The sequence below is a fragment of the Podarcis cretensis genome (assembly GCF_951804945.1).
Source record: "Podarcis cretensis genome assembly, chromosome: 7".
Lineage (NCBI taxonomy): Eukaryota > Metazoa > Chordata > Lepidosauria > Squamata > Lacertidae > Podarcis > Podarcis cretensis.
Window position 1 is genome coordinate 51,965,209 of NC_137176.1, and position 24,249 is coordinate 51,989,457.

At 42.1% G+C, this 24,249-nt stretch overlaps 1 protein-coding gene, 1 long non-coding RNA gene and 1 pseudogene across 7 annotated transcripts in view; 2 read left to right on the forward strand and 1 right to left on the reverse strand.

The window, feature by feature from the left end:
• The window catches only part of MAPRE2 (microtubule associated protein RP/EB family member 2), a 101,686-nt gene that overhangs the window by 43,522 nt on the left and 33,915 nt on the right, over window positions 1-24,249 (forward strand). For 3 of the 5 annotated variants that reach the window (XM_079982753.1, XM_079982755.1, XM_079982754.1), the window contains exon 3: window positions 22,665-22,792. In XM_079982753.1, the coding sequence (XP_079838879.1) occupies window positions 22,672-22,792 (121 nt within the window). In that variant the 5' untranslated portion in view covers window positions 22,665-22,671. Of the gene's footprint in view, window positions 1-3,505; window positions 3,770-22,664; window positions 22,793-24,249 lie in introns of those variants that run through there. The other 2 variants (XM_079982752.1, XM_079982756.1) reach the window with 2 other exon arrangements.
• LOC307219507 overlaps window positions 1-24,249 on the reverse strand; it is a 73,459-nt gene that overhangs the window by 1,232 nt on the left and 47,978 nt on the right. The gene's annotated exons all lie outside the window — the stretch shown is intronic.
• On the forward strand, window positions 19,265-19,749 carry LOC307219493 (MICOS complex subunit Mic10 pseudogene; annotated as a pseudogene). Its single transcript has one exon. The product of its transcript is annotated as an MICOS complex subunit Mic10 pseudogene (transcript).

Genomic DNA, 24,249 nt, shown 5'->3' on the forward strand with positions numbered 1-24,249 from the left:
ATATATTTTAATGAAAATTGTAGGGTGTGCTGGCTTCTGTATGCAAAATTGTAAAAGCTGTTACGCTGAGCAAGAACTACTGCCCTCTGGTTGATTTGACAATAAGAGATAGCAGACTACCTATTTCAAGGTTGCAATAGGTGTGGGGTTTTGTTTTTGTTTTTGGTCTCTTGCCCCTTCTCAGATGAGGTCAGAGCATTTTGCCTCTTGATTGCCTATAAGGTAGGAAGGTCAGGCTGAGAGACTTGCCCAAAGTCTTCCAATTAGTGTTGAACAGAGAGCTGAATATGTTTTTTCATCTTTACTAACCTGGCTGCCTGTGGAAGGCAGCAAATTTTGTCACTGCACTTCTGTTGGCTGGAAGGAAGTGATGTTTTTCATTGCTTTCATGATAGTTCCATTGTGTGTGGTGGAGGCTTGTGAAAAAAGGATCAAAGTAGATGTTTGTGAATGGAAATATTTTTTTATTTTTGCTGGTTTGATATTTGTCATCCTCTTGGCATCATTTTGCAGTATAAGGTGCCAACACATATTTGGAGTGCCTATTATTCGAAAATGAGAATTGTTGAGACTGTGACTGGACCTTCTCTAATCCATGCTAAGTGAGGGCAAAATGTGAGGGAAATGTGTACCCTTCAGTCTCTTTATGTTGTTTTACATGTTTTAGAGCTCAGCCCTTAAAGCACTTTTGGAGTCTGCATGAGTTTATATAGGTTTTGGTGGATTCTGGCTCAGATTATGCCCTGAAAGAATGCCACAATGTGGTAACGCTGAAATAAAGCTCAGGAAGCATGCTTTGCTTAAGCAATATAGTTTGTTGCCTTAATACAAAGATACAGTACAACAGAACAGGCAAAGCATACTGTGTTTGTGAGGTGGGTGGCGATTTCCTTAGCTACTGAATAGGTGGGTGGGCTGTGTCAGAGGGAGGGGCTATCCTAGGCTGGCGGAAGGAGTTGGGATGGCTTCCTAAAGGCTTTCCTTTCTAGTCAAGAAGATAGTTTGATACCCTTTCTGTTGAATGGTAAAGGTGCAAGGCCTAGCTGCAACACAGGCTGGAGGTGTGAATTTTGGTTGGTAAAGTCCTTACCTGGGCAACTAACTCATCTGGATAATTATGGCAGGTTATGAGGTCCCTTCCTCTGAGATTCCTTAGTTTCTCTGAGATTCGTTAATTTTGTTAGATATGCACAATGCTTCCCTGTTAAAGTTCTCTCTCCACAAGTTCCATCCCTTACTGCAGCTGATTTCTGCCTCTGCTTCTGTGCTATGCATCTCTCTTACCACGCTCTTCATCCCCCAGAAATCCCTCTGGAGGCAGGTGGGCAGGCATCTTTCAACCCCATCACAATTCATTTGGAAACATGGATTGACCATACTAAAAGCTGAGTTAAGTGTGGTGTTGTGATTTTGGAGTGTTTTCTAAGGACCAGGAGGGTTTATGTTCAGATCTCCACTCAGCCTGTGAATCTCATTGTGTGACCTAGGACCAGTCACAGTCTCTCACCTACACCTCATATCATGTAAGTATAACATTCAGAAATAACCATGTACACTAGCTATCCAGTGCTACTTTGGAGGAAAGATGACATACATATTTAGTAGAATGATGATTAAACACAGAAAAAGAAAATGAGAGTCTTGTAGCGCCTTAATTTTGGGGGGGCATGTTAGCTTTTGAAATGCCTCAAGAATGTGCTTTTTTGTGGCAACAAACACAACTATCATCTCTAGATATATCTTAAGATATTGAAGACTTTTGCTTTCTCATCTGAACTGACATAGCAGAAGTTGTACTGAATATCCCATTGTCTGACAGAAAGAATGGCAATACAGTAGTATAGTTTTTGTTACCCCATAGCCTTTGACTCTGGTGAATATAGTTTCCTGATATTTAAAATAGTTTTCAAGATCAAAGGTTTGTTTACCACCATATGCTAATCTAGCAAGAACTGTTGCCATGCAGAGACACTGGAGACCAAGGAATCTGTCTGATACTATGATGCTATCAGGAGCAGCAAAACAAAAGGAAGATACTTAACATGTCTATTTTAAAGATCCCTTAACAAAGTGTTAATGCAAGTAGATTCTTGCAAATATACCTCTATCCCACCCCCTCTTCATGCAAGCATATTCAAAAGGAAGAAAGCCATCAATGGCTTCAGTATATGGCCTGAGGCTGTTAAATGCATTTGAACTTTTCAAGGTGATTTCAGCAGTCTTTGTCTAAGAAAAGAGTTCTTAGACACCCTTTCCTGCCAGTGGTTTGTAACAGAATGTTGAAAAACATTTTATTAGGAATATGAGCAGTTATTAAAATACTTTGTTATTAAAATACATTGTAAAAATCCAGCCGCTGTTTCTCATTCAGGTTTTTTTATTACCAATAAATAAGGGGGGGGGAGAAATCATTATGCATTCGAAGGATGAAGCAATTTTTGAAATAGCCGGGATCAGAATATACTACATGTTCTTTTAATCTGTAAGGAAAACTAGAGACTGTGTGCCCTGTTGCTGATGTTTGGATTATTGCTGCCATCTGGGTTTAGTACATGAGAGCCTGGTTTTGATACTAATTCCAGTAGCTTGAGACCAAAAATAACCTGGTATTATCCGGGGAATAGATGATGATGGATTATGAGGCTTTGAGGGGGAAAAGCTTGGGTTTTTATTTTGTTTTGTTTGTGTCTCTTAAATGTAGGACAAAAAATAAACGACTTGAGTGCTTAAGAGCAAGGGATTGTTGGGGGAGGAGGGATGCTGTGTCTTTTCTGTCTCTGTGCTTATCTTGGCGGAAGAACGTGCATTTTGCTATGCAGCCCTTCCCCTGAAATTCTCTTAAATGCTCCTTAAAATAAGAAGAGGTTAATAGCCTTGTAAATATACTCGTGGAAAGCTGCCATCCCGCCCCCTTCCTTTTGCCATTGAGAACTCGTGTTGTGCTTCATCCAAGCTTCCGAGGGTGATGATTACAAAATGCTCATTTTGAGAGACCCCCATAATTTTAAACCTGAGGCTTTCCACGCGTTTCGTCGCATGTTTTGCCCACGCCCATCAGCCCCCGCTTACATTGGGACTAGTGTGGTTGCAACTGGACCTTATTTTCTGATACGTTCAGGAAGGTTTCCGCATTGCATTGTTGCATGGCTAATTTTTTTTTTTTTAAGGGGGTGGGTGGATAGTGTTGGCCTTTTTAAGCCCCCGATCCCTTCTTTAAAAAGGAAAGGAAAGAGAGGCTAGCTCTTTGTATATACAGCTGCATTTACGGAGGGTGAGACTGAAGGGGAAGCCGAGGAGGAAGAGAGGGAGGGCGCCTGGCTTGGTGCTTTTACGTGCCAGATGTTAGGCCTGCCCCGTGCGCCTGTTTGGCTGCCTGGCTGTGGTCATGCTCGAGCCCTGTGTGAATTGGGGAGATCTGATGAGTTAGCTGGTTGCTATGGCGAGGAGCCGTGTCACGTGGCCCGGGCGCTGCTCCCGGCGGTTTGACGTCACCGGCCAGGGAGGAAAGGGGAGGGGGCCGGCGGCGCAGAGAGAGACGGAGCGAGTCAGTAGCGAAGGAGTCGACGCGCGCACGGCGAGCCCGCCCGCCCCAGCTTCTCCGCACACAGGCACCCGGCTGAGGGCTGCTTGCCTTTGGGAGCGCTCCAATGCCTGGACCTACCCAAGCGCTGTCCCCAAATGGAGAGAACAACAACGACATCATCCAAGATAACGGCACCACCATCATCCCTTTCAGGAAGCACACAGTGCGAGGGGAGCGTTCCTACAGGTAAGCCGCTCTCTTTCTCTCTCTGTGTGTGTTGGGCGTGCGCGTACGTGTGCGTGGACCGACGGACGGACACACACACACACACACACACACACACACACGGGGAACTGCTGCAGCAGAGCCGGGTGGAGGGGAGGAGGAGGAGGAGGAGCGGGGGTTGCAGCGTATTGCATAACAAAAACAGCGGCGCTTTAAACCTAATCTGGCGTGTCTCCTCTCCTAAGCGTGCAGCGTGGTCTAGCTCTGTTTGAACGGGCGCTTTGCATTGTCCAAATGGAAAACATCTTGCGAATACTCCGCCTGTCTTGATCCCCTCCCCTCCCCTCCCCCCCGCGCTTTTTTGCTTTCTGCTGTGCGTATTGATAACGTTTACGAGCCGCCTGGCGTGGGAGGGAGGTGCGCGCAAATAAATAAATAATAGCTGTAATACCAATGTCCTCTTGGTCTGTGTGTCTGTCAGAGGAGACATTTCGGGGACAGAGAAAGGGAAGGCTGGGGGAGAGAAGAAAGAACACAGGGTCTTGTGATGGTGGTGGTGCACTGCCTTGGTTGTGTGGAAGGGAAAATGGAATCCTCTAGATTAAACTGCAGTCTGTGATGTTAAACCACCAGATTGATGGAGCTTTGTAAGAATTGTACATCCTGATTGGTGGAAAGCTTGACAGCAGAGGTCAGGGTGTCAGGAATACACTAAAAAAAATTCCTCCTACAAATATTGGGTTTTGAAATGAGGTGGGTTGTGCAGAGGCTTCTAAAAGCAAGTGGCACCTCGCCTATGTGCCGTATCATCATGCTTTCTTATGGGGACACTGACCTTCCTGCTTAGTGTTATTTGTATGTGTGTGTGTGATACATTTTCATTGTGTTCCTTGCTTGAAAAGGAGGATGGTGCCTATTTTCCTCAGCATTTTTGATTAATGGCTTGGCATGTTGCACCTTTTGGCAGCAGGGTGGTTTTTTTTTCTTTTTTGCATTAACATATCTGACAATATGTTCCTCTAGATAAGCTCATTAAGATTGCTTCAGCAAGTATAACACTATAGCAAATAATGCAACTAGTTTTGAGGGGCTTTTATCAGCATGTGCACTCTGAAAGGTTAGAATAGTAGAAGAGATACAGCCAGGCATATCTAAGTGAATTTCCTTCCTGCCCTTTCCCCTCCCCCCACCCCAGAATCATGCTTGGGGTTGTGTTGTGATGTGTTGTTGTTGTTTGCTTGCTTGCTTAAAAAAAAAGAAAGAGTTCATGCCATTGAGCAAGCTACAGGAAATGAAACTGTCCCTGAAACCGTTATAAAAATATTTGGCTAAGCTACAGTGCGTAGTGAAATGTAGAATTGGAACAAAAAGTGTGTGTGTTTGCTCAGCTGAGTATTGGATAGCCTGTGAATATTGTGTAGAAATGGCTTTGCTCTGTTTGCCACCAGCTCAGTGAAAACTAAAGACCCTTCCTTTCCTACTTTAGTAGGTAAGGCCACAACAATGTTTTTAAGACTTAAGGTGCTGAATTATTTTTGGAATCCAAGTGCTTCTCCACCCCCTCTGCCCCCCTTTAACACATACATTTAGCCAGCACTTCTTCAAAAACACAGTGGCTTCTTAAGACTGTGCAGATACTTTTAAGTATATTCAGTAAGAGAATAAAAAGGTGCTGAGCCATTTGAAAATTGAAATATAGAATGGGGATTTGGTGTCAACTGTTCTGTCAATTTAAAATTTTTTAGCTTTTAAAAAGCCTTAACGGATAATAAACTGAAACCCTCATTTCCTCTGTTCACATTTCTTAATTCTTCTGAACAGCTTCCTGTTAAGAGAAATGGACATAATTTGGCCTATTTTCCCCCCCACCCCACAAAAATGTGAAAACTAGTAACTGCTTCATTTTAATTACATCAGTATGTCTTGAACGAAAAGAGTGCTTTGTGTATGTTTATAAACTGCTAAGCGAAAATAATACCATGTTCCATAGGACTGCTTAAATTATTGCTTAATAATACATGCAGATTCTTTTAAAAAAGAATGCTTCAGCCAGTTACAATGGGAATTTTTCATCAGGATAAAAATAGGGTTTTCGTTCATAAAAGCCTAATCCAAGATGTTCCGAAAACTACATTGTGTGGAATTGGCTTGATGATCGATGTGGGATGGAATGTAGCATATGACTTTGGGGATAACTGCAGATAGTCTTTTAGGAGTCTGATAATACAGGCCCTGACCTTCTATCATTTGCTAGTGTGGGATTACTTTATCACAGCATTACTCAGTTTATAAAGCTTTTGGCTTGTTCTTTTCCCTCCTCTTTCCTGGATATTTGTGTAAGGGATTTTGGAGCTGATTTAATGTTGAGCGTTGCCTCCAGTACACTAATTGGAACTGGACGATGGACTCTGTGTTCTTGACTCTGACACCTACTAACTGTATGACTCTGTTGTGCAACTCATAGCGCTTGTAGTTCTATATATATATATATTTAAGACAAAAACTGAACAAAATAAAAACTCTTAAAACCCAAATCCATGAATAATCTGAAGACTGGGTTCTGAAAGTGGTAGATCAGGCAGTTCGAATTTCAACAGGGTGCATTCTTAGCAGCCACCATGAAATTGTCATTACCTCAGTTGGTCTGGTTCTCTGAAGTATGCCAAGATCAACTTGAGATGGGAGCCTTTATATGAAAGTGAACAAATATAGCAGCAATTTGTGATGCAGCAGGATGCCAACTAGCATTATACTGTATTATTCCTTCTGTACTGACTTCCAGAAGGAAATCTGTGCAACTATGATGCAAGTCTTGCTTATATTTTCAATGAGACCCTGTGCATGCCTACATAGAAATGAATTGCACTGTGTTCAGTGATGAAGACTCTCAGATACATCAGATTAAGCTGGTGAAAACAAGACACTCTCATAGTCACACCTAAAGATGGTTCAGGCAAGGCATCCTCCTGAAAAAAAGCCAGTTATCTAAATCTTTATTATGTAGCCAAAGTCCAGTTATTTAAACCAAGTTAGATAATGTTTCCAATTGTCTAATTAATATCCCGTCATTTAATTCACATAATTCCTGAAAAAACGTGCACACTAACTGGCTGCATTAGCAAAGTATATCTGTTTGCAACTAAATAGATACTTCATTGTACCTAGGAGCATAATAATAAAAAAAAGTCATGCAGCTCACATGCTTGTTGAATTACAGAATTTGGTTATTTGGATAGCCAAGCAGAAACTTGTTAGAACAGGCCTTTTGGATCAAGCCAAAAGCCCATCTAGGCCAGCATTCTGTCCTCACAGTGGTCAAGCGGATGCCCATGGGAAGCCCACAAGCAGAACCTGAGTGCAGCAACATTTTCCTGTTCTGCAGTTTCCCCAAAACTGGTATTCAGAGACATATATCCAACAGTAGACACAGCGCATAGCCATTGCGGCTAGCAGACATTGATAGTAAGAAGATAACATAAGAAGCTTAATTTTGAAGTTGTTTTCCTTTCAAAGTATGCACGCAAGGACATTAGTAAGGCTCAGTCCAGGTGATCTGTGGCCTCAAAGGTTATATCCATGGGTACAGTGACACCCTTGCAGACTTACTCAGGTGGCCATGGGTCTTCTGAGCCCTCTCTCCCTGCTTCACTGTCATGTGGTGTCTGCCCCTCCCCTTTTTTTGTTTTTCTCAATACTCATAGCAGCTGAACAGGCAGTGTAGTGACTGAGGTGACAGGGAGATATCTGGTCAATTGTGGGGCAGGATAGCAATGTAGGGAGGCATCATGAAGAAATCTGATTGACACAGGAGTTGAGGGGTGAAGAGAAAATGGAGTGCCAGAGAGAGGGAAAAGATGTATGTGAGTGTGAATTTGTACACAGACACACCTGTCTCCATTGACTGAAAGGGGAGAATCCGAAACCTGGTACTGTTTTGGTTGAGAATCCAAGCCATGGCTTCTTCTATATTTTATCTATTCCTTGTATATTTCTAGAAGGAATCCCTTCTAGAACAGCCATCAAATCATAGATCACCTCTGTGTACACAGATTTGTTCCATGATTTCCTCGTGGTTTTTCCTCTGTTTTTATTCTACAGAGCCTAACTTTGACCCAAACCCCTTGGAAAAGCAAATGTGTGCATGAGTGCATGAGTGCATGCTTTTTCTCTTTCTGTCTGTTGGGCAACGTGGTTGAGCTGGGGAATTGAGGAGAGAAGCAACCAGAGAGGATAGTACCCATGGCACTTTGACAGTTCCAAATGTACTCATGGGCCCAAAAGGGTTGGTAATCCCTTCTCCAGGAGTTAACTACTCGTTATGGGCTTGCATGGTCTTTCCCCCACCCCTCTTGAGTGGGGAAGAGGGAGCATGCAAGCATATGGAGCTTCCCCTAATTTATCACAACTATGGCTTGAGGTTTGTCTGTCTGAATTTAGCCTAAGATCTCTTACTTATAGAGATAAGTGCCCAGAACTTTCCAGAATTGGTTGCCATTCTTTGTTACTGGCATTGTAGCAAATAACACTGGTGTAAAATGAGGTGAAAACTCATCAGGAAGTGCAGAAATAGACAAACGAAGTCTGCAAAGGCCAAGTATTTCAGTCTTATTCTTCATAGCAATCACCCAGTTAATGTATTTTCTAAAGCTGTGTACTAACAAAATGGGTTTGTGAGTGCTATTTATATTTGCCAATAACTGAACGATACATTTTCATCAACACATTTCTGGTGTCTTAATCCTGCATTCAGAAACAGCTCCTTCCTTATAATCAACTGCCTGCTTCCTGTGGGCCCTGCAAAATAGAAGTGCTAACTGAAAAATGGATTGCGTTTAATGAGGCAACTACTCTTCAACTTAGTCTCCACCTTGACCAGAGATGGTGGACAAAGGATGTCTTAATGAGCCCATAAATTTGACTGGCCAGTAAACCAAGCCATTATTTGTTCTTGGCATAAACCCACTCTTCCTAGTTCTGTTGCAGTTGCAGGGAGCAATGTGAAGAACCCTGCACAAATGAGACAAGACAGCACCTCTCTTTGAGGCCAGTTCTGGGACCACTGTTTTCAAGTCCCCAGTTTGATGGATGTTTTGAAGTGTTAAGATCTGAATACTTCATTAGATGCATGGAAGTTTTCCTTGAGGATTTGGGACTCGTGTAAAATGATTGGAAATTTAGATGTGGCTACTTGGAGCATACTGGTAATCTATCGTACAGCGTGATACAGCCTGGGTGCTGCTGTGCTATACAATCACCACACTCACCGTCTGCTGTGGGACTCGGGAGTTAGCTTTACATTGCATTCCAGCTTAGGACAGGCCACAGCTGAGAATAGCAAGCCCACACCATATAATGCCTACTATTATGGGAAATATAGCATAATTACAGGCACACGTTTCTCCACAAGAGCACATATTACTGCTGCTGTTGCAGAATTGGGGTCAGGTCATGCCTCTGCTTTTTAATATGCATTAAAATGTAGTACAGCCAAGCACTGGTCTGCCTGCATCACCCTGTGTTTACCATAGGTTCTCAATCCTATGATGTAGGTGAGAAATGTTATTTAACAAGTAAGTTTGGCACAGTCAGATTAAGGCAACTCGGATACATGTTTCCATTTATTTATGAAGATTGCTCTGTTGCTTTTTGAGCAAGTACATTCTCTTGGCTTACCCATACCTAACTATTGTTGTGAAAATAAATGCTTCTGCTAGTTCCTTAGAGAGAAGAACAGGATACGAATGTAACAATTTGGCATTGGTTTTCAGCCTGTCTGCATAGCTGTTATGGAGACCAAACCTTCTGTGCAGCCGGGGTTAAATCCCAGCTGTGATTCTACAGTTGTTTTTAGACTGAGACAGAGTGTGTGTTAACAATCTGGATCACCTAGATTCCTGCATAAAAAAGTCTTTACTGCACTAGAAGGCTACATATTAGGTCTTACTATCGCAGCTAATCTGCCGCTTTGGTTGACAGATATTTGAATAAGTTTAATTCATTGGCGATGCAATAAGAAAACCTTTTAAAAATAAGAATATATGGAGGTCAAAGAGTCTGCTGCACTGTTATATTTGGTTGGATTTTGAAAGGGGGATTTGCAGATGAGGATGCTGGAAACCCTGGACAGAGGAACATTTGGTTCAGTCCCAAGGCAGTTTCGCTGCTTTGTGTTTCCTTTGTTTTGCAGTTTACAGTATAGGCTTGTGGCGCCAAATCCAGTTTTTATTTAAAAATACTGAAAAATGACCAGTCTTCATGATTGCAACTATTTTGGTATACACAAGAGCAATGTACTTTTTAAAGTGCTGTAGCCAGAATACAAATAGGAACCCCATATCTACCTTCCTATCTAATATTATTTCAAGTGTATTAATGGGGATTTCTGTATTTTTAGCAATGCCAGATGTACTAGTGATTTCATTTGGTTATTCAAATGAGATGAGACTTTCACACAATTACTTTTAATTGTGTCAATAGAAATAAAACATATTTAATTGTGGCTTTTGTGAAATGCTTGGAATGCAAATCTTGACACTGTAAAACTTGACTACTGAATAAGACTTAGTCTCATATTTTCTCCACAGCCCATTTCTATTATGAGATAGGAAAGTGGGATGTTTCATAAATGGAAGTTTCTAGACCAAGAACGGAGAACCTGTGATCCTCCAGATGTTGTTGGACTTCAGATCCCATCAGCCCCAGCCAGGATAGCCAGTGGTCAGGAGTGATGGGGGTTGTATATATATATGGCCCAAGTCCCTTTCATCAAATAAAGGGTTTCAGTCAGCTCATTGGCTTTTGCTGATTAAAGGTTTGCCTAGCCAGAATCATTGCCAGACCTCCAGGCTGCAAATCTGCTCCTTCTGGCTGAGTGTGACCACCATCCAGAATAGAGAAATATATCTTGCTATTTCTTCTTCTTCCAGAGTTGGGTTTTCCAATCCATTGTCAGCTTTCTCATTCTCTTCTAGAGAATATGGAACTGATGACATCATATGAATAATTAGGAAGGAGATCTATCACCCATTCTTAGTAATAAGAATATACATACATCAAAGAGGGGCATGCAAAACTGACCTCAAAATTTCTAAATTTTTGAGAACAGCTTTTTAGTCTGGCAGAAGCAAACTACAGGCAATGAACGATTTACACACTTCCAATTGGCGGCCAACTGCACACATGCACATTGCTGCAACCCAGAAGGGGCTGGAAAAGAGGGTGGAATGGGCTTTTGTGTGCTCTGCTGATACATGTGATGACCCATGGGTTGCCTGTTGTATTCTGTCCACTTCAGTGGCTGGTGTCTAAACTATTTTCACTGCACCTTTGAATGCTACGTCCGCCTACTCCAGTAACTGCGATGGTTTCAGTTCAATTTGTTTGCTAAAGGTTGCAGTTCTATGTGCACTTACCTGGGAGAAAACAGTATTGAACTCATAAGGACTTGAGTAGACACATATGGATCTGGTGATCTATAAGAGTACTTTTGGGCAGTGTTTAATATATTCATCAGAACACAAAGCGTGTGGAATCCTAAATAAAATTTGGCTTTTGAGTGATTGCCCTTGACCCATTTAATGTTCTCGCATGTAATGTCTAGCATTCTTAGTGGGAACGAGATGTAGTAGGATTTCTTTTTCCTACTGCACTTTTGAAAATACTTCTCTTCATCACAAGGAAATGTAAACATTAATCAGTGAGAGGAGGATTAAGGACGTAGCATTTATCAGAAATCCTTTAGTAGTGGCAGGCTGCTTAGAAGAATGTCTTATTTAGGTTGCAAGGCCCAATTGTAAGCTTGCTTTTGTCAAAATATTCATAATTGCATATTATGGCAAACAAAACCTACAAAAATAAAATTAGCATAGAAGTAGACTTTACAATTGATGGTGTTTGAAGCAATAAAAGCACTCTAGCTTTTATCGTTTTCAATTTCAACTTTTAAACATGGCTAATGCCCCAATCCTAAGCAGGTTCATATAACCATAGCAAACATCATTTTTTTCTGCTCCCCACTCCTGCACTAGACTGAAAGGGTGGAGGAAGTCTGTCTACTGTCCTCATGTGGGTACAGTTAAATTGCTCAAGTTAAGGGTTAACTAATTGCATTATGTGGTCATTAATATGCAGCCTTGGAAAAGATGATTGGGTCCCTCTGAAGTTGTTAAAGTTGCTAATAAACTTTTGGAACCAGTTTGAGAATATAGCATGGTGTTGAGGTTTCTGTTCTAAAAATGCACCCGCAATCCCTATGTTGTTCAAAGTTGGAACCAAGGATGGATAGACTAACATAAAGTTCAAAATGCTTAGGTTTATTGATTTTCTTTTGCACTTCCAGGAAATGTCTTCCTTTCTCTACTTCTATCTATGCTTCTTTCTTCTGTCTGCAAGTATTCCCTTGGATGTATTAGTAGTCTGTCTAAAGTTAAGAACTATTAACTTTGGCAATGCATCATGAATAGAGTTGTTCAGAGTGTAAGCACATATTCTAAGCCAGAGAACCTTAAAAGGAAGGGGTACCTGTTCATTAGCACTGATATCTAAGACTATCCCCTCTCATTTCCCCTTGCTGAGCAACAGCTTTGATCTGCTAATCCAGCTCTCCCTTTCTTTATACTGTGTGACACCTGTCAAAGTGAGCAAGCAGCAAAAAATAAAATACTGCCGGTTCTAACTTTCCTTTATTTAAACTGTACGAATACTAGCTCTCTGACTGTGTAGAACTTTATTTTATTATCTGTTATTGTTAATTTATTAACCACCGTCTATACAACCATCTTAAGGCACTGTTCAATACAATCAATAAAAAAAACAGTTTAAAATACAATACAACCGTAAATTCATTTAAAGCTAAACTGGCACCATACAAAATAGATACTCATGGCAAAGACCTATTTTTCCAGCTGGGAAAGCCTTTTGAAACAAAAATGTCTTCAGTTGTTTCCGGAAAGTATAGATCGTTGGCACCTGTCATATCTCTACAGGAATGCCATTCCACAGAACTGGTAGAGCCACACTAAAAGCCCTGCTCCTAGTTGCTTCTGAGATCCTTGAGACATTCAGTAAAAGCTCTCACAGACTGCAGCCATTGGCTGTGTATATAAGGAACAAGATGATTATTCAAATAACCTGGTCCTGAAATGTATGAGATCATAAATATTTGTACCAGCACCTGGAACTTGACTTGATAGCAGATTGGTAAAAAAGGTAAAGGTACCCCTGCCCGTACGGGCCAGTCTTGACAGACTCTGGGGTTGTGCGCCCATCTCACTTAAGAGGCCAGGGGCCAGCGCTGTCCGGAGACACTTCCGGGTCACGTGGCCAGCGTGACATCGCTGCTCTGGCGAGCCAGAGCCGCACACGGAAACGCCGTTTACCTTCCCGCTGGTAAGCGGTCCCTATTTATCTACTTGCACCCGGAGGTGCTTTCGAACTGCTAGGTTGGCAGGCGCTGGGACCGAGCAGCGGGAGCGCACCCCGCCGCAGGGATTCGAACCGCCGACCTTTCGATCGGCAAGCCCTAGGCGCTGAGGCTTTAACCCACAGCGCCACCTGCGTCCCAGCAGATTGGTAGCATGCAGGTTATACAGCCTGGAAAATTTATAATCATATTTCAGGTGAGTATTCTCCTTTTAGGTGACTTCTTCCTCTGAAATCTTGCTATTACAGTCCATAGATGTTGAAATCTTTGGCTTGCAAAGGCAGTAGAAGGAACAAAGCTTCAGTTCACCAGTTTGTTGAACCAAGAGTGTTTATTTTCCAGCTTAAAGTCCCTAGCTAGAGCTGGTGGCCTCTAAACATGCCATTTTATTAGGAAGAGAGGAAACTACTGCAGAAACATTGAGTAAAGGTTCAGGGACTTTCTCCTCCTTGGCCAATGTTATCTACAATCATGCTTCATCCTTCATTGTGGTTGTCTGAGAATTCCAGTTTTTCTTACCAGACAGCATCCTGCCCTGTCTTGCTATTTTGCAGCTTCCTTTTCTTGAAAAAGAAAAAAAGTGAAGCCCCTCACTAAAAGCAGTGGCATTTCCATCCAGCTTCTTCAAACAATCATTTGTGTATTGAGAGTAACTTCTCCTGTATCATCCACCCTCCTTTTGGATACACCTTTTTATTTTGAATTTTTTGCCCCCCCCCCTTTTGTCATAAAATACTAAGTGGCTTTCAGATCACATTTTCAAAATATTTTCATGGGTGAGACACACACACACACACACACACACACACAGAGAGAGAGAGAGAGAGAGAGAGAGAGAGAGAGAGATGCACAAACATATCTTTCACAAAAAGCAAATAGTAAAGATTATGTGGCAGCAGTGAACAAAAATCTAGACAATAATGCAGTGAGTACTGTGTATACAGCAATCTATCCAGCATTTGTTTGTGGCTCTCTAAGTTAACTCCACCCTTAAAAGCTGAGCCATTTTGCTTATTATTCTCTCCCAACTTGTTGAGACAATATGTCTGTTGTTGTTTTTCTCTCTCTCTCATCTTTGTCTATCCTGTAAATAATTCCTGCATGAATAAAGCCTTTGAACCCCCCCCGCCCCCCAAAAAACAATGCAGTGAGCAAATGATAGCATCTGTAGCAAGATAAGCCTTCTGTGAAAAAGGCAGGATTTTACCTGTTGCCTGAAGGTATAGAGTATCCGATAGGTGGACTTCCTTTAAGGAGGCATTCCATAGAGTCTGCAGCACCACTTAATTTATATGTAAGAACTTTGAATCTGAAACAGTTGAAGAAACAAAGATATGCAATGCAGAGTGTTGAATGTTGGAGTAATCGATTATCCAGTAACAGTTGGCAATCTGATTGCAGCCTTTTTGCACAAGCTGATATTTCTGGTCACGTTGCAGTAATGAAGCCCCCTGTGAGGGAAGCCCTGGTTTGGGAGTTATCCATGCAGGAAATAAGATGTGCTACAATGTGGAACAAGTTGCTTGTACAGTAGTACCTTGGGTTACAGGCACTTCAGGTTACAGATGCTTCAAGTTACAGACTCCGCTAACCCAGAAATAGTACCTCGGGTTAAGAACTTTGCTTCAGGATGAGAACAGAAATCGCGCGGTGGTGGCAGCAGAAGGCCACATTAGCTAAAGTGGTACCTCCGGTTAAGAACAGTTTCAGTTTAAGAACGGACCTCCAGAATGAATTAAGTTCTTAACCCGAGGTACCACTGTAACATTAAGGGTGTAGAACTCTCCTTGAGGTAGTCTACTAGAGCCCAGTACTGTTACACTTTGATCATAGTTTTAAAAATACTACAATGTGTCCCTTATCTATCTTTTGGTATATATTATATCCTGTTTATTTTGTGCACATATTATTAATAGGCATTGTAAAACTGTTGGTTTGTTATTGGAAAGATAGGTGTGGTATCTATAAAACTAAAAAACAAATTCTAGAAGAGTTTATCTGTCATATTGGCCTATATATTTTGATAGTCCTAAAGAAGTATTCCTTAGATATCAAGGATTGTTACAATTATTGCATGGCTGCTAATATCTCCTTATTGGGCAAAGATACTCAAGCATATGAAGGTTGTGCGATAGTGGTGGGTGAAACTGTTTATATGAGCCCATTACTGTCTGGTTTCAGGCCTGATTTTGCAATGGATACAGCCTTGGTCACCCTGATGGAGGAGTGTAACTCTGCTAATTCTCCTTGAACCATAGCGTTCTATACTATCAACCACTGTATCCTTCTGGGTAGATTCCTTGGATTGGGGGATTGGAGGCATCATGGGTCAAATTCTTACCTGAAGGAGCAGTGGTGTAGCGTGGGTTATCAGCACCCGGGGCAAGGCAAGTAATTTGCGCCCCCTAACCCATGGATTTGCGCCCCCTAACCCGTGGATTTCCCTAACCCCCAGATGTTGCGCCCGGTGCGGCAGGCCCCCCCTGCACCCCCCACGCTACGCCACTGTGAAGGAGTAGTTCCAGAAGGTGTTGCTCAAGGACTGCTGCTTAGCTCCATTCTGCTTGGAACTCTGCAGGACCCCATTGCGTATCTTGTCTCACATAGTTTTTAACATTTTACATGAAATTGCTGGGAGAAGTAATTCACGGAATTGAGGGGATGTGTCATAAGTGTGCTTAAATTCATCATCTAGGTGTATCCAGGATTGTTTCAGGTAGATTCTGTGGCAAGTAAAGTAAAGGTAAAGGGACCCCTGACTATTAGGTCCAGTCGTGACCGACTCTGGGGTTGTGGCGCTCATCTCGCTTTATTGGCCGAGGGAACCGGCGTACATCTTCCGGGTCATGTGGCCAGCATGACAAAGCTGCTTCTGGCGAACCAGAGTAGCGCACGGAAAAGCCGTTTACCTTCCCGCCGGAGCAGTACCTATTTATCTACTTGCACCTTCACGTGCTTTCGAACTGCTAGGTTGGCAGGAGCAGGGACTGAGCAACGGGAGCTCACCCTGTCATGGGAAATTGCCGACCTTCTGATCAGCAAGTCCTAGGCTCTGTGGTTTAACCCACAGCGCCACCCGCGTTCCTCTGTGGCAAGTAGTGCTCTTCAATTGCTTAGACATCACCCAGGTTTGAGTACTGTTAATGCATAGTACTTGAGGCTTCCTTTGAGGATTATTTGGAAACTGCAGGTTATGCAAAATATACTATATTTCTCTGTGTATAAAACTATGTAGGTTTTCCCCCCTAAAAAATAATGACAAAAATTAGGGAGCGTCTTATTCATGGATAGTGTCTCCCTCCATTTTCTTAAATCTGAGTCCCCCAAAATAGGGGGTGTCTTATACAGTGGTGCCTCGCAAGATGAAAAGAATCCGTTCCGCGAGTCTCTTCGTCTAGCAGTTTTTTCGTCTTGCGAAGCAAGCCCATTGACGGATTAGCGCTATTAGCGGTTTAGCGGCTTTTAGCGGCTTATCGGATCAGCAGATAAGCAGCTTAGCGGCTTAGAAAAAAGGGGGGAGGAAAAAAAACCCACAGGAACTCGCAAGACATAAGCAAGCCCATAGGAAATTCGTTTTGCGAAGCACCTCCAAAACGGAAAACTCTTTCGTCTAGCGAGTTTTCCGTCTTGCGAGGCATTCGTCTTGCGGGGCACCACTGTACATGGGGGCATCTTATAGATAGAAAAATATGATAGCTACTTTGCTTGTTAACTAGTCAATGGTAACATATCTCAATGGTGTTAGCTTCACTTGATTTCACTTTTGTCTTCAATAACAGTTCAAATTGTTAGTACTTACTTTCCAAGCCCTGCATGGTTTAGGACAGGGGTAGGCAACCTAAGGCCCATGGGCCAGATGCAGCCCGATCGCCTTCTCAATCCAGCATGAGTGTTTTACATGAGTAGAATGTGTCCTTTTATTTAAAATGCATCTCCAGGTTATTTGTGGAGCCTGCCTGGTATTTCTACATGAGTAGAATGTTTGCTTTTATTTAAAATGCATCTCTGGGTTATTAGTGGGACTTAGGAATTCGTTCATATTTTTTTTCAAAATATAGTCCGGCCCACCACATGGTCTGAGGGACGGTGGACCGGCCCATGGCTGAAAAAGGTTGCTGACTCCTGGTTTAGGACCAAAGAACCAGAAGGAATATCTGCCCGTTTACCAGAGCTAGCCAACAAGGTGCCCTACACATTTTGTTGGGCTACAACTCTCATCATCCTTGACCATTGACTATTCTGGTAAGGGTCAAGAGAATAGTAGTTCAGAACATCTGGAGGGCACCATGCTGACCACCAGTGCCCTATGGCCTATGTATTGAGCTTCAGAGTGTCTCTTCCTCATGCCTTCCCCCTCTGAGAGAAAGTGCATGGAAACTAGAGAGAGGGCCTTCTCAGTAGTTGTGCCCTTACTGAGCAAATTTCTCCCTAGAAAGGCCTGGTTGGCACTGACATTTTACTCTTTTCAGTGCCTGGCAAAGGTATATTTATTCTCTCAGGCCTTTAAATGTCTTTTGTCCTCTTTTAACATGTTGGTTGTTATGTTTGTTTTATCTTGCTTTTGAAAAACACCCTGGAAACTGCTGATGGGATGGTATATAAATCTTTTAGATGATTAAAAAAAAACTTGAACAACAAATCTAATATGTCTCAAATTACAACCTTATTTTAGACTTCTCATACAATGAATTAGGTTGAGTTGCAATACAGTATATGTACATACATATACTTTTCATCCACAAAAAAGACTAGGGTATTATAACTTTTAATCATACCTTAGTATAGATCAATTTGTTTTTGTGTACCTATCTTGTTTTTATTGCCTGTCTGTGCAAATAGCCTGAGCAATAAGATTTAGATTTGGACTTGTGAAAGGTAACCCATGAACTTCATGACTAAACTAGCTTTTGAATCTGGGTCTCCTCTTTGAACCTGATTCCCTGTACCAACCCAGTTCATTTGCTGTTGGTCCAGGACCCAGGAAAGAAATAGGAGACAAAGGACAAATTTGAACTTTGGCCACTACTTTATGTTTCTGTAATGTAAATATAACTCAGACAGGAAACGGTCCAGTGCAGAAAAACTACACTCCAACAAAGTCAACCAGACAGGACTGTCAGCAGAGTTATTTGAGGTGACTAATGCCCAGTGGCATGAAAACCTGGAAACCCATAACAGCCTTATGTCTCATTTTCTTATGGGTTCCCAGATACAGTGAAGATATCAAAGAAGCCCTGACCAATAATATACCCTGTCCCAGCGTGGTTCTCAAAGGCAGGGTGGTAAGCCTGCCCTAGCTTGGTTCAAGTCTTACATGGGAGGCTGAGCTGAAGCTGCATCTCTTACAGGAGGAGCAGGCTGTTGTTGGATAGGCTGCCTTGGCCTTTCCCTATGTAGGATCATGATAGGAAGTGCAGAGCACGATCTGTCAAGATCATGGGCTATGACAGATGCTGGCTGGAACTCATACAACTGTTGTCTCATTGACATGCTTAGGCCTTATGAAGGTTTGCTGGTCTGGAGCTGCTGTTAACCCTGCCCAGTCAGTTTCTTAAAAGACCATTGCTCAATTGTGCCGGTTCCTATGGCATGTTGGTAGTGAGGAGACCATTGAAAGGAGGGTATTCTCAGAATCTGAGGAGCTGGGTAAAGCCATGTCCTCTGGCCTGACAGGTTGCACAGTGCGGAGGATAGCTCTCTGCCTTGTCTCCTCCCTTATTTCCCTTTGAGACAGTGGGCATTAAGGCCAGAGAACATGGCAGCAATCAGCTGAGCCTTAGGAGGGTATGTTCACATTAGCAGCTTGAAACACAGTGAGCTCATTCCCCCACCCCCACCCCCACCCCTGTTTCTTTCAAGCCACATTGTTCATATCAGAGATGGAGCAGGGATGTCTTCACCTGATATGCATGATCTTTTTGGTTCCCCCACCTCTGGAGCCCTCTGGGAACTCCTGTTCATTAAGCTTGTCATCTGTGCTCTGCATTCAGTATTATAAGCAAATTGAAGCTGGTTTGAGAAATAAATGCATCAAATAGCAGTATTTGTCAGACTACAGGATCAGCATGGATTGTGGCTAATGTGTGATGGCTGCTTCCAAAATTAACATTGGGGAGCACAAAGGAGGCGGTGGCCAAGATGGCGTCGGAGGGTGATTTGGGCAGGAAGTGGGACCGGTGCTTGGCTGACTCCACCGTCAAGCTGGGTGCTGGCTTTGGGTTGGGTGTTGTCTTCTCGATCATCATCTTCAAAAGGAAGGTGTGGCCCATCATCACTCTCGGGTCAGGAATGGGCTTAGGAATGGCTTATTCAAACTGCCAGCATGACTTCCGGTCTCCTTGCCTTCTCCATGGGCAGTTTGTCAAGGAGCAATGACGCAGGCCCGACCCACACCTCTCTTTTGCCAGAGGAACAGTGGCACCTTGGCAATTCCTTGGGAAGGTCGAAGCGTCCCAGCCTTGAGGCAACTGCCTTTGGAAGCGCTTGGCCTGCTGTTCTTTTTTCCTGTGACACCTGGAACCGAATATCTTTTTTTTTTTTTTTTTTTTTTTTTGGTAATCCCTCTTTTGGAAATGAAAACGAGAAAGGTGCTCTTCTGGAAAGTAAAATAAAAACAAGTCCACCCCCTTTAAAAAAAACAACAACATTGGGGAGCACACTGGATGTGGAGTTAGCAGTCATGTGAACTTGGCCTTAGTCATGCCAACCTATGGACCCTCACAAGTTGTGAGAAACCGGCAGCTACTCAGACTGTATCTTGTCACCCTATGCAGTTGCAGAAATCCAATTAGCTCTTGTCACAAAACTACTTGAAGAGACTGGTATGTACAGAACGTAAAACACAGAAGGCAATAATCTTGAGGGCAGTCAGGGGATTGAAATGTAAATTCTTTCTCATTCTCTCCTCCACTCTCCAGGATGAATGATGCTTGTAATATGTCAGGCTAAAAGGTTGAGACTCAGCTGAGCTGTGAATGGAGGGGGAGATGCAGAGTGAGCTGAGATGACCCAGTTTTTCCCCTGGTGTTAACCCAGACCATCCGAAAAGCCCACCCAGATCAAAGCAGCTGAAAAAGGAAATGGCAAGAGTGTTAGAGGAAGAAAGAAAAGTGACAGGCAGGCAATCTGATATTAGCCTTGAGCCAGTTTAGCTCATTAATGGAGCATAGTGGTGGTGTCAGTATATGAATATGTTGCTTAATTGTAAGCAGTGTTTATTTTTTTAAAACCTGACCATTTCTTCCAGTAAACCTTGTCTGTAGGGATGTGTGTGTGCCCGCACACATGTGACATGCTTTTGCAAAAGGTGCTTTAACAGCTTACATTACCCATACACATATATTTAATGTTTTCATTCTCTTTATTCAGGCTACTAACTCTGCTTCACAGGGCCTTGCCCCACAGGCAGAATCACTGCATTTTCCTGTGGTAAATAAAATATTAATCAGTTGCCAGTAATGTGTGTGCAAGATTGCTCAGAACACATGTGTGCTAATAAAAATAATATAAACATGATGTAAAATCTTGTTAGTTGTTTCCAGCTCAGTTCAAATGCATTATCTTTTATTTATTTTATTTTTTTAAAATCTCTGGTTTGCTAAATCAGTCATTTGTTGCTGGGTATGGTCATTTGGCCCAGGGTGGTATTCAACTGATTTTTCCTCCTAGTAGACCTATTGAAATTAATGGACCTAACTTAGTCATGTTCATTGATTTAAATGGGTCTGCTTTGAGTAAGTTGAAGGCCAAAGGCTGCTCTGCAAATTTGGGGGCTGAGGAATTGATGACATGAAGAATATCCGAAGAGCCAAATTCCTTTCTGTCTCAAGTATGCAAAGCATCAGTTTGACTATGTCCATAGATACTACTTGTCACATGTGATTTCCCCCCATCCTTGCCAAGGACTAGAACGGGGTGGGAAATACTCCAGTCCTCTGTGTTCAGCCCTCAGGACTACCCCTAACCCTCAACCCCAACAATGCTCATCACCAGTCCTGTGTCACATCTTCCTTCAACTGTTCTTGAACTCTGTCCTGGAACTATTATAATGGCTCCTGTTTGTCTAGAAGGAGGATGCAGAGATGTGTAAATGAAGGCAAGGGAGAATGAAGACACCTCTGTCTTTTGCATAGCCTATTGTCACATCCATTGCTTTGCCCACCACTGGCACTTGGATCCCAGAGGTTGCCTACAAAAAAAAAAGTGTCCCCACCCCTGAAGCATCGTTTGGGCATTTTGTGTTCTCATAGCCTTGTTTCTGATCCCACTAAGTAATCCTGATACAGAGTTCTCCTGGAGCAAAAAGCAAATGCTACCATGTAGCCACCATTCATAGCATCCTTTTTTTAAAAAAAATTCATTCTACAACAAGAAAGCTCATCTACACATTTATAATGCACTATATTTACATAGAAAGGGACGCGGGTGGCGCTGTGGGTAAAAGCCTCAGCGCCTAGGGCTTGCCGATCGAAAGGTCGGTGGTTCGAATCCCCGCGGCGGGGTGCGCTCCCACTGCTCGGTCTCAGCGCCTGCCAACCTAGCAGTTCGAAAGCACCCCCGGGTGCAAGTAGATAAATAGGGACCCCTTACCAGCGGGAAGGTAAACGGCGTTTCCGTGTGCGGCTCTGGCTCGCCAGAGCAGCAATGTCACGCTGGCCACATGACCCGGAAGTGTCTCCGGACAGCGCTGGCCCCTGGCCTCTTAAGTGAGATGGGCGCACAACCCCAGAGTCTGTCAAGACTGGCCCGTACGGGCAGGGGTACCTTTACCTTTACCTTTATATTTACATAGAGCATTACATAGTGCATCACTCCTAATTTTGCAAATGCTTTCAGAATTTCAAAATATAAGCACATCCTAGTAAATCTGTAAGTCCAGTTCCCAAGTAAAACAGATTTACCAAACCAGGTGATAAGTCCCAGTATAAGATAAAGATCTGAATGCTGTTAAAAACCCATATGCACAGTAAGAAAATGCATGTCACACCTATTAAATGTTGCTTTTGGGGGAGAGAGTTCAGGATAAGAATGCATTGAAATACTGTCTCTGGTCAAACACCAATTACAAAAAGATGCAACTCCTCATTTTCCTGTTAAAAAATGGGGCTGGGGTTGACACATGTATTTCAGCTTCCTGATAAAGCCTTCTTAAGAGAGGGCTGGCTCACTTTTGATTAGACGAGTCTTGTTGCAATTTTATGTGATGCAGTGACTTAGCATTTCCAAGAGATAAGTGCCTAGAGGCGTAATATATACCCTAAATGCTAATTTTCTTAAAAGTGTTTCAGGATGTGCTAACTAGAATCTTTACAATGTTTTTCAAATATGATTTGATTTTATATTTGTATGCTGTTTCAATAATAACAAAAGCTGAGCTTGGAGCTCTTAAGAGGACCTCTATGACATGAAGATTGTAAGGGGAGAATTACATTGTTGATAACATGCGCCTCATAAAATTATAACCAATCTTATATATCTGTTTATTTGATTTTGCAGTTGGGGAATGGCGGTCAACGTGTATTCTACCTCTATAACCCAAGAGACTATGAGCAGACATGACATCATTGCATGGGTGAACGATATAGTAGCTTTAAACTACACAAAAGTTGAACAACTATGTTCAGGTAAGATGCAACTTTTTTAAAAAACTGGTATTTTATCAATAACATTGTATCAGTGGTCTGCCTGACAAGCAGTGTAGAAATACTGTAAATAATAATGAAGAAGAATAAAAGCTTTCTCGGTATCAGACACATATATTTGTATTTTTGCCTGTGTTACGGTGTTTTTTACATGATGTTATTCGTTTTAAAGGATACACATTCTTATTATTTTTTAAAAAAAATTCTTTAGCTCTCTAAATATTCATATCTATAGGATGGACTTCAGTAACTTACAGAGCTATTTTGACATTAGTTGCCAATTGCTGTTTCTGTCTGAACTTTACTGGTTAAGAGCTTTATGTGTAGTGCTTTTTTACTGTAATGTGAACATCACTTTTGATCCTAATTAGATGAAGGGCAGTCTGTAAATGAATATATAAATAATATAATAAATACTGTGTGAATCACAAATTCACACCTTTATTTGAAAAGTTGATCTGTGGAAATCAAAGTAATAATGAACTATACTTACCTATACTTTACCTATACTTTATTATTTGTCAAAATGAGGGAGGGGCATAGGAGAAAGAACCCCATCTATGAGAGAATGGACAACTAAAATCTGGGACATCATTTGCATGGTAAAAATCATCACACAAATGGTTAGAACCAGAGGAGGGTAGACAGCAAGATAATGTCTTACAGAGAAATGGAGCCTCTTTATAATGTACTGGAACAATACAGTACAGGATAACCTTAACCCATTTGTGTTACTTGGAACCTTGTAATATTGAAATGTTACATTTTATTTTGGTACAGAAAGTAGGGTGGTTGTCTTGTTATGTACGGTAGATTGTAGACCTCTCTTTCCAAGGTTTCAAGTAACAAGTTGAGATGAGGGATTTTTTCCAAGTGAACCTGCATGTAGCTCTGTTTGATGTGCATTCTTTGGCACCTTGGGACATTGATCTGCTGCTGAATCAAAGACTAGCTGGCAGGAATGTCTAGCAGAATTGCTTCAGTCTTTGATATATTGTTTAGCTTTGAGCTTGAGTAGTCATGCTGCAGCCATGCTTTCAATCCAACAAGGGTCTGCATCTTTGGGTTGTGGCAATGCCATATATTGATCGAGACTTGCTAGGGCGAAAAGGCTTTGAACAGTGGAATGGTAAATGTGGCTTTGCTTGTCTTGATCACATGTGATAAGCAGATAATGCTTTTGTGGCTTCTCCTCCACCATTTTTTAATAATGATTTTAGGGCATGTTACAAGGAAAGTGTAGCCTTAATTCGGTTTCTTGGAATTCTAGTAAGTGGTCCTCATTCACCAATTTCATAGCTTTCATTTATTTATTTTGCTTTTATTTCTGACCTGCACACCTGTAACTGTTACTCTCCATTGTTCTTGTATTTAGATAGTGGGGTGTAAATATGGAGAGAACCCTAACAGGTTTTAAAGTTGCCTGCTTTCTTACCCTG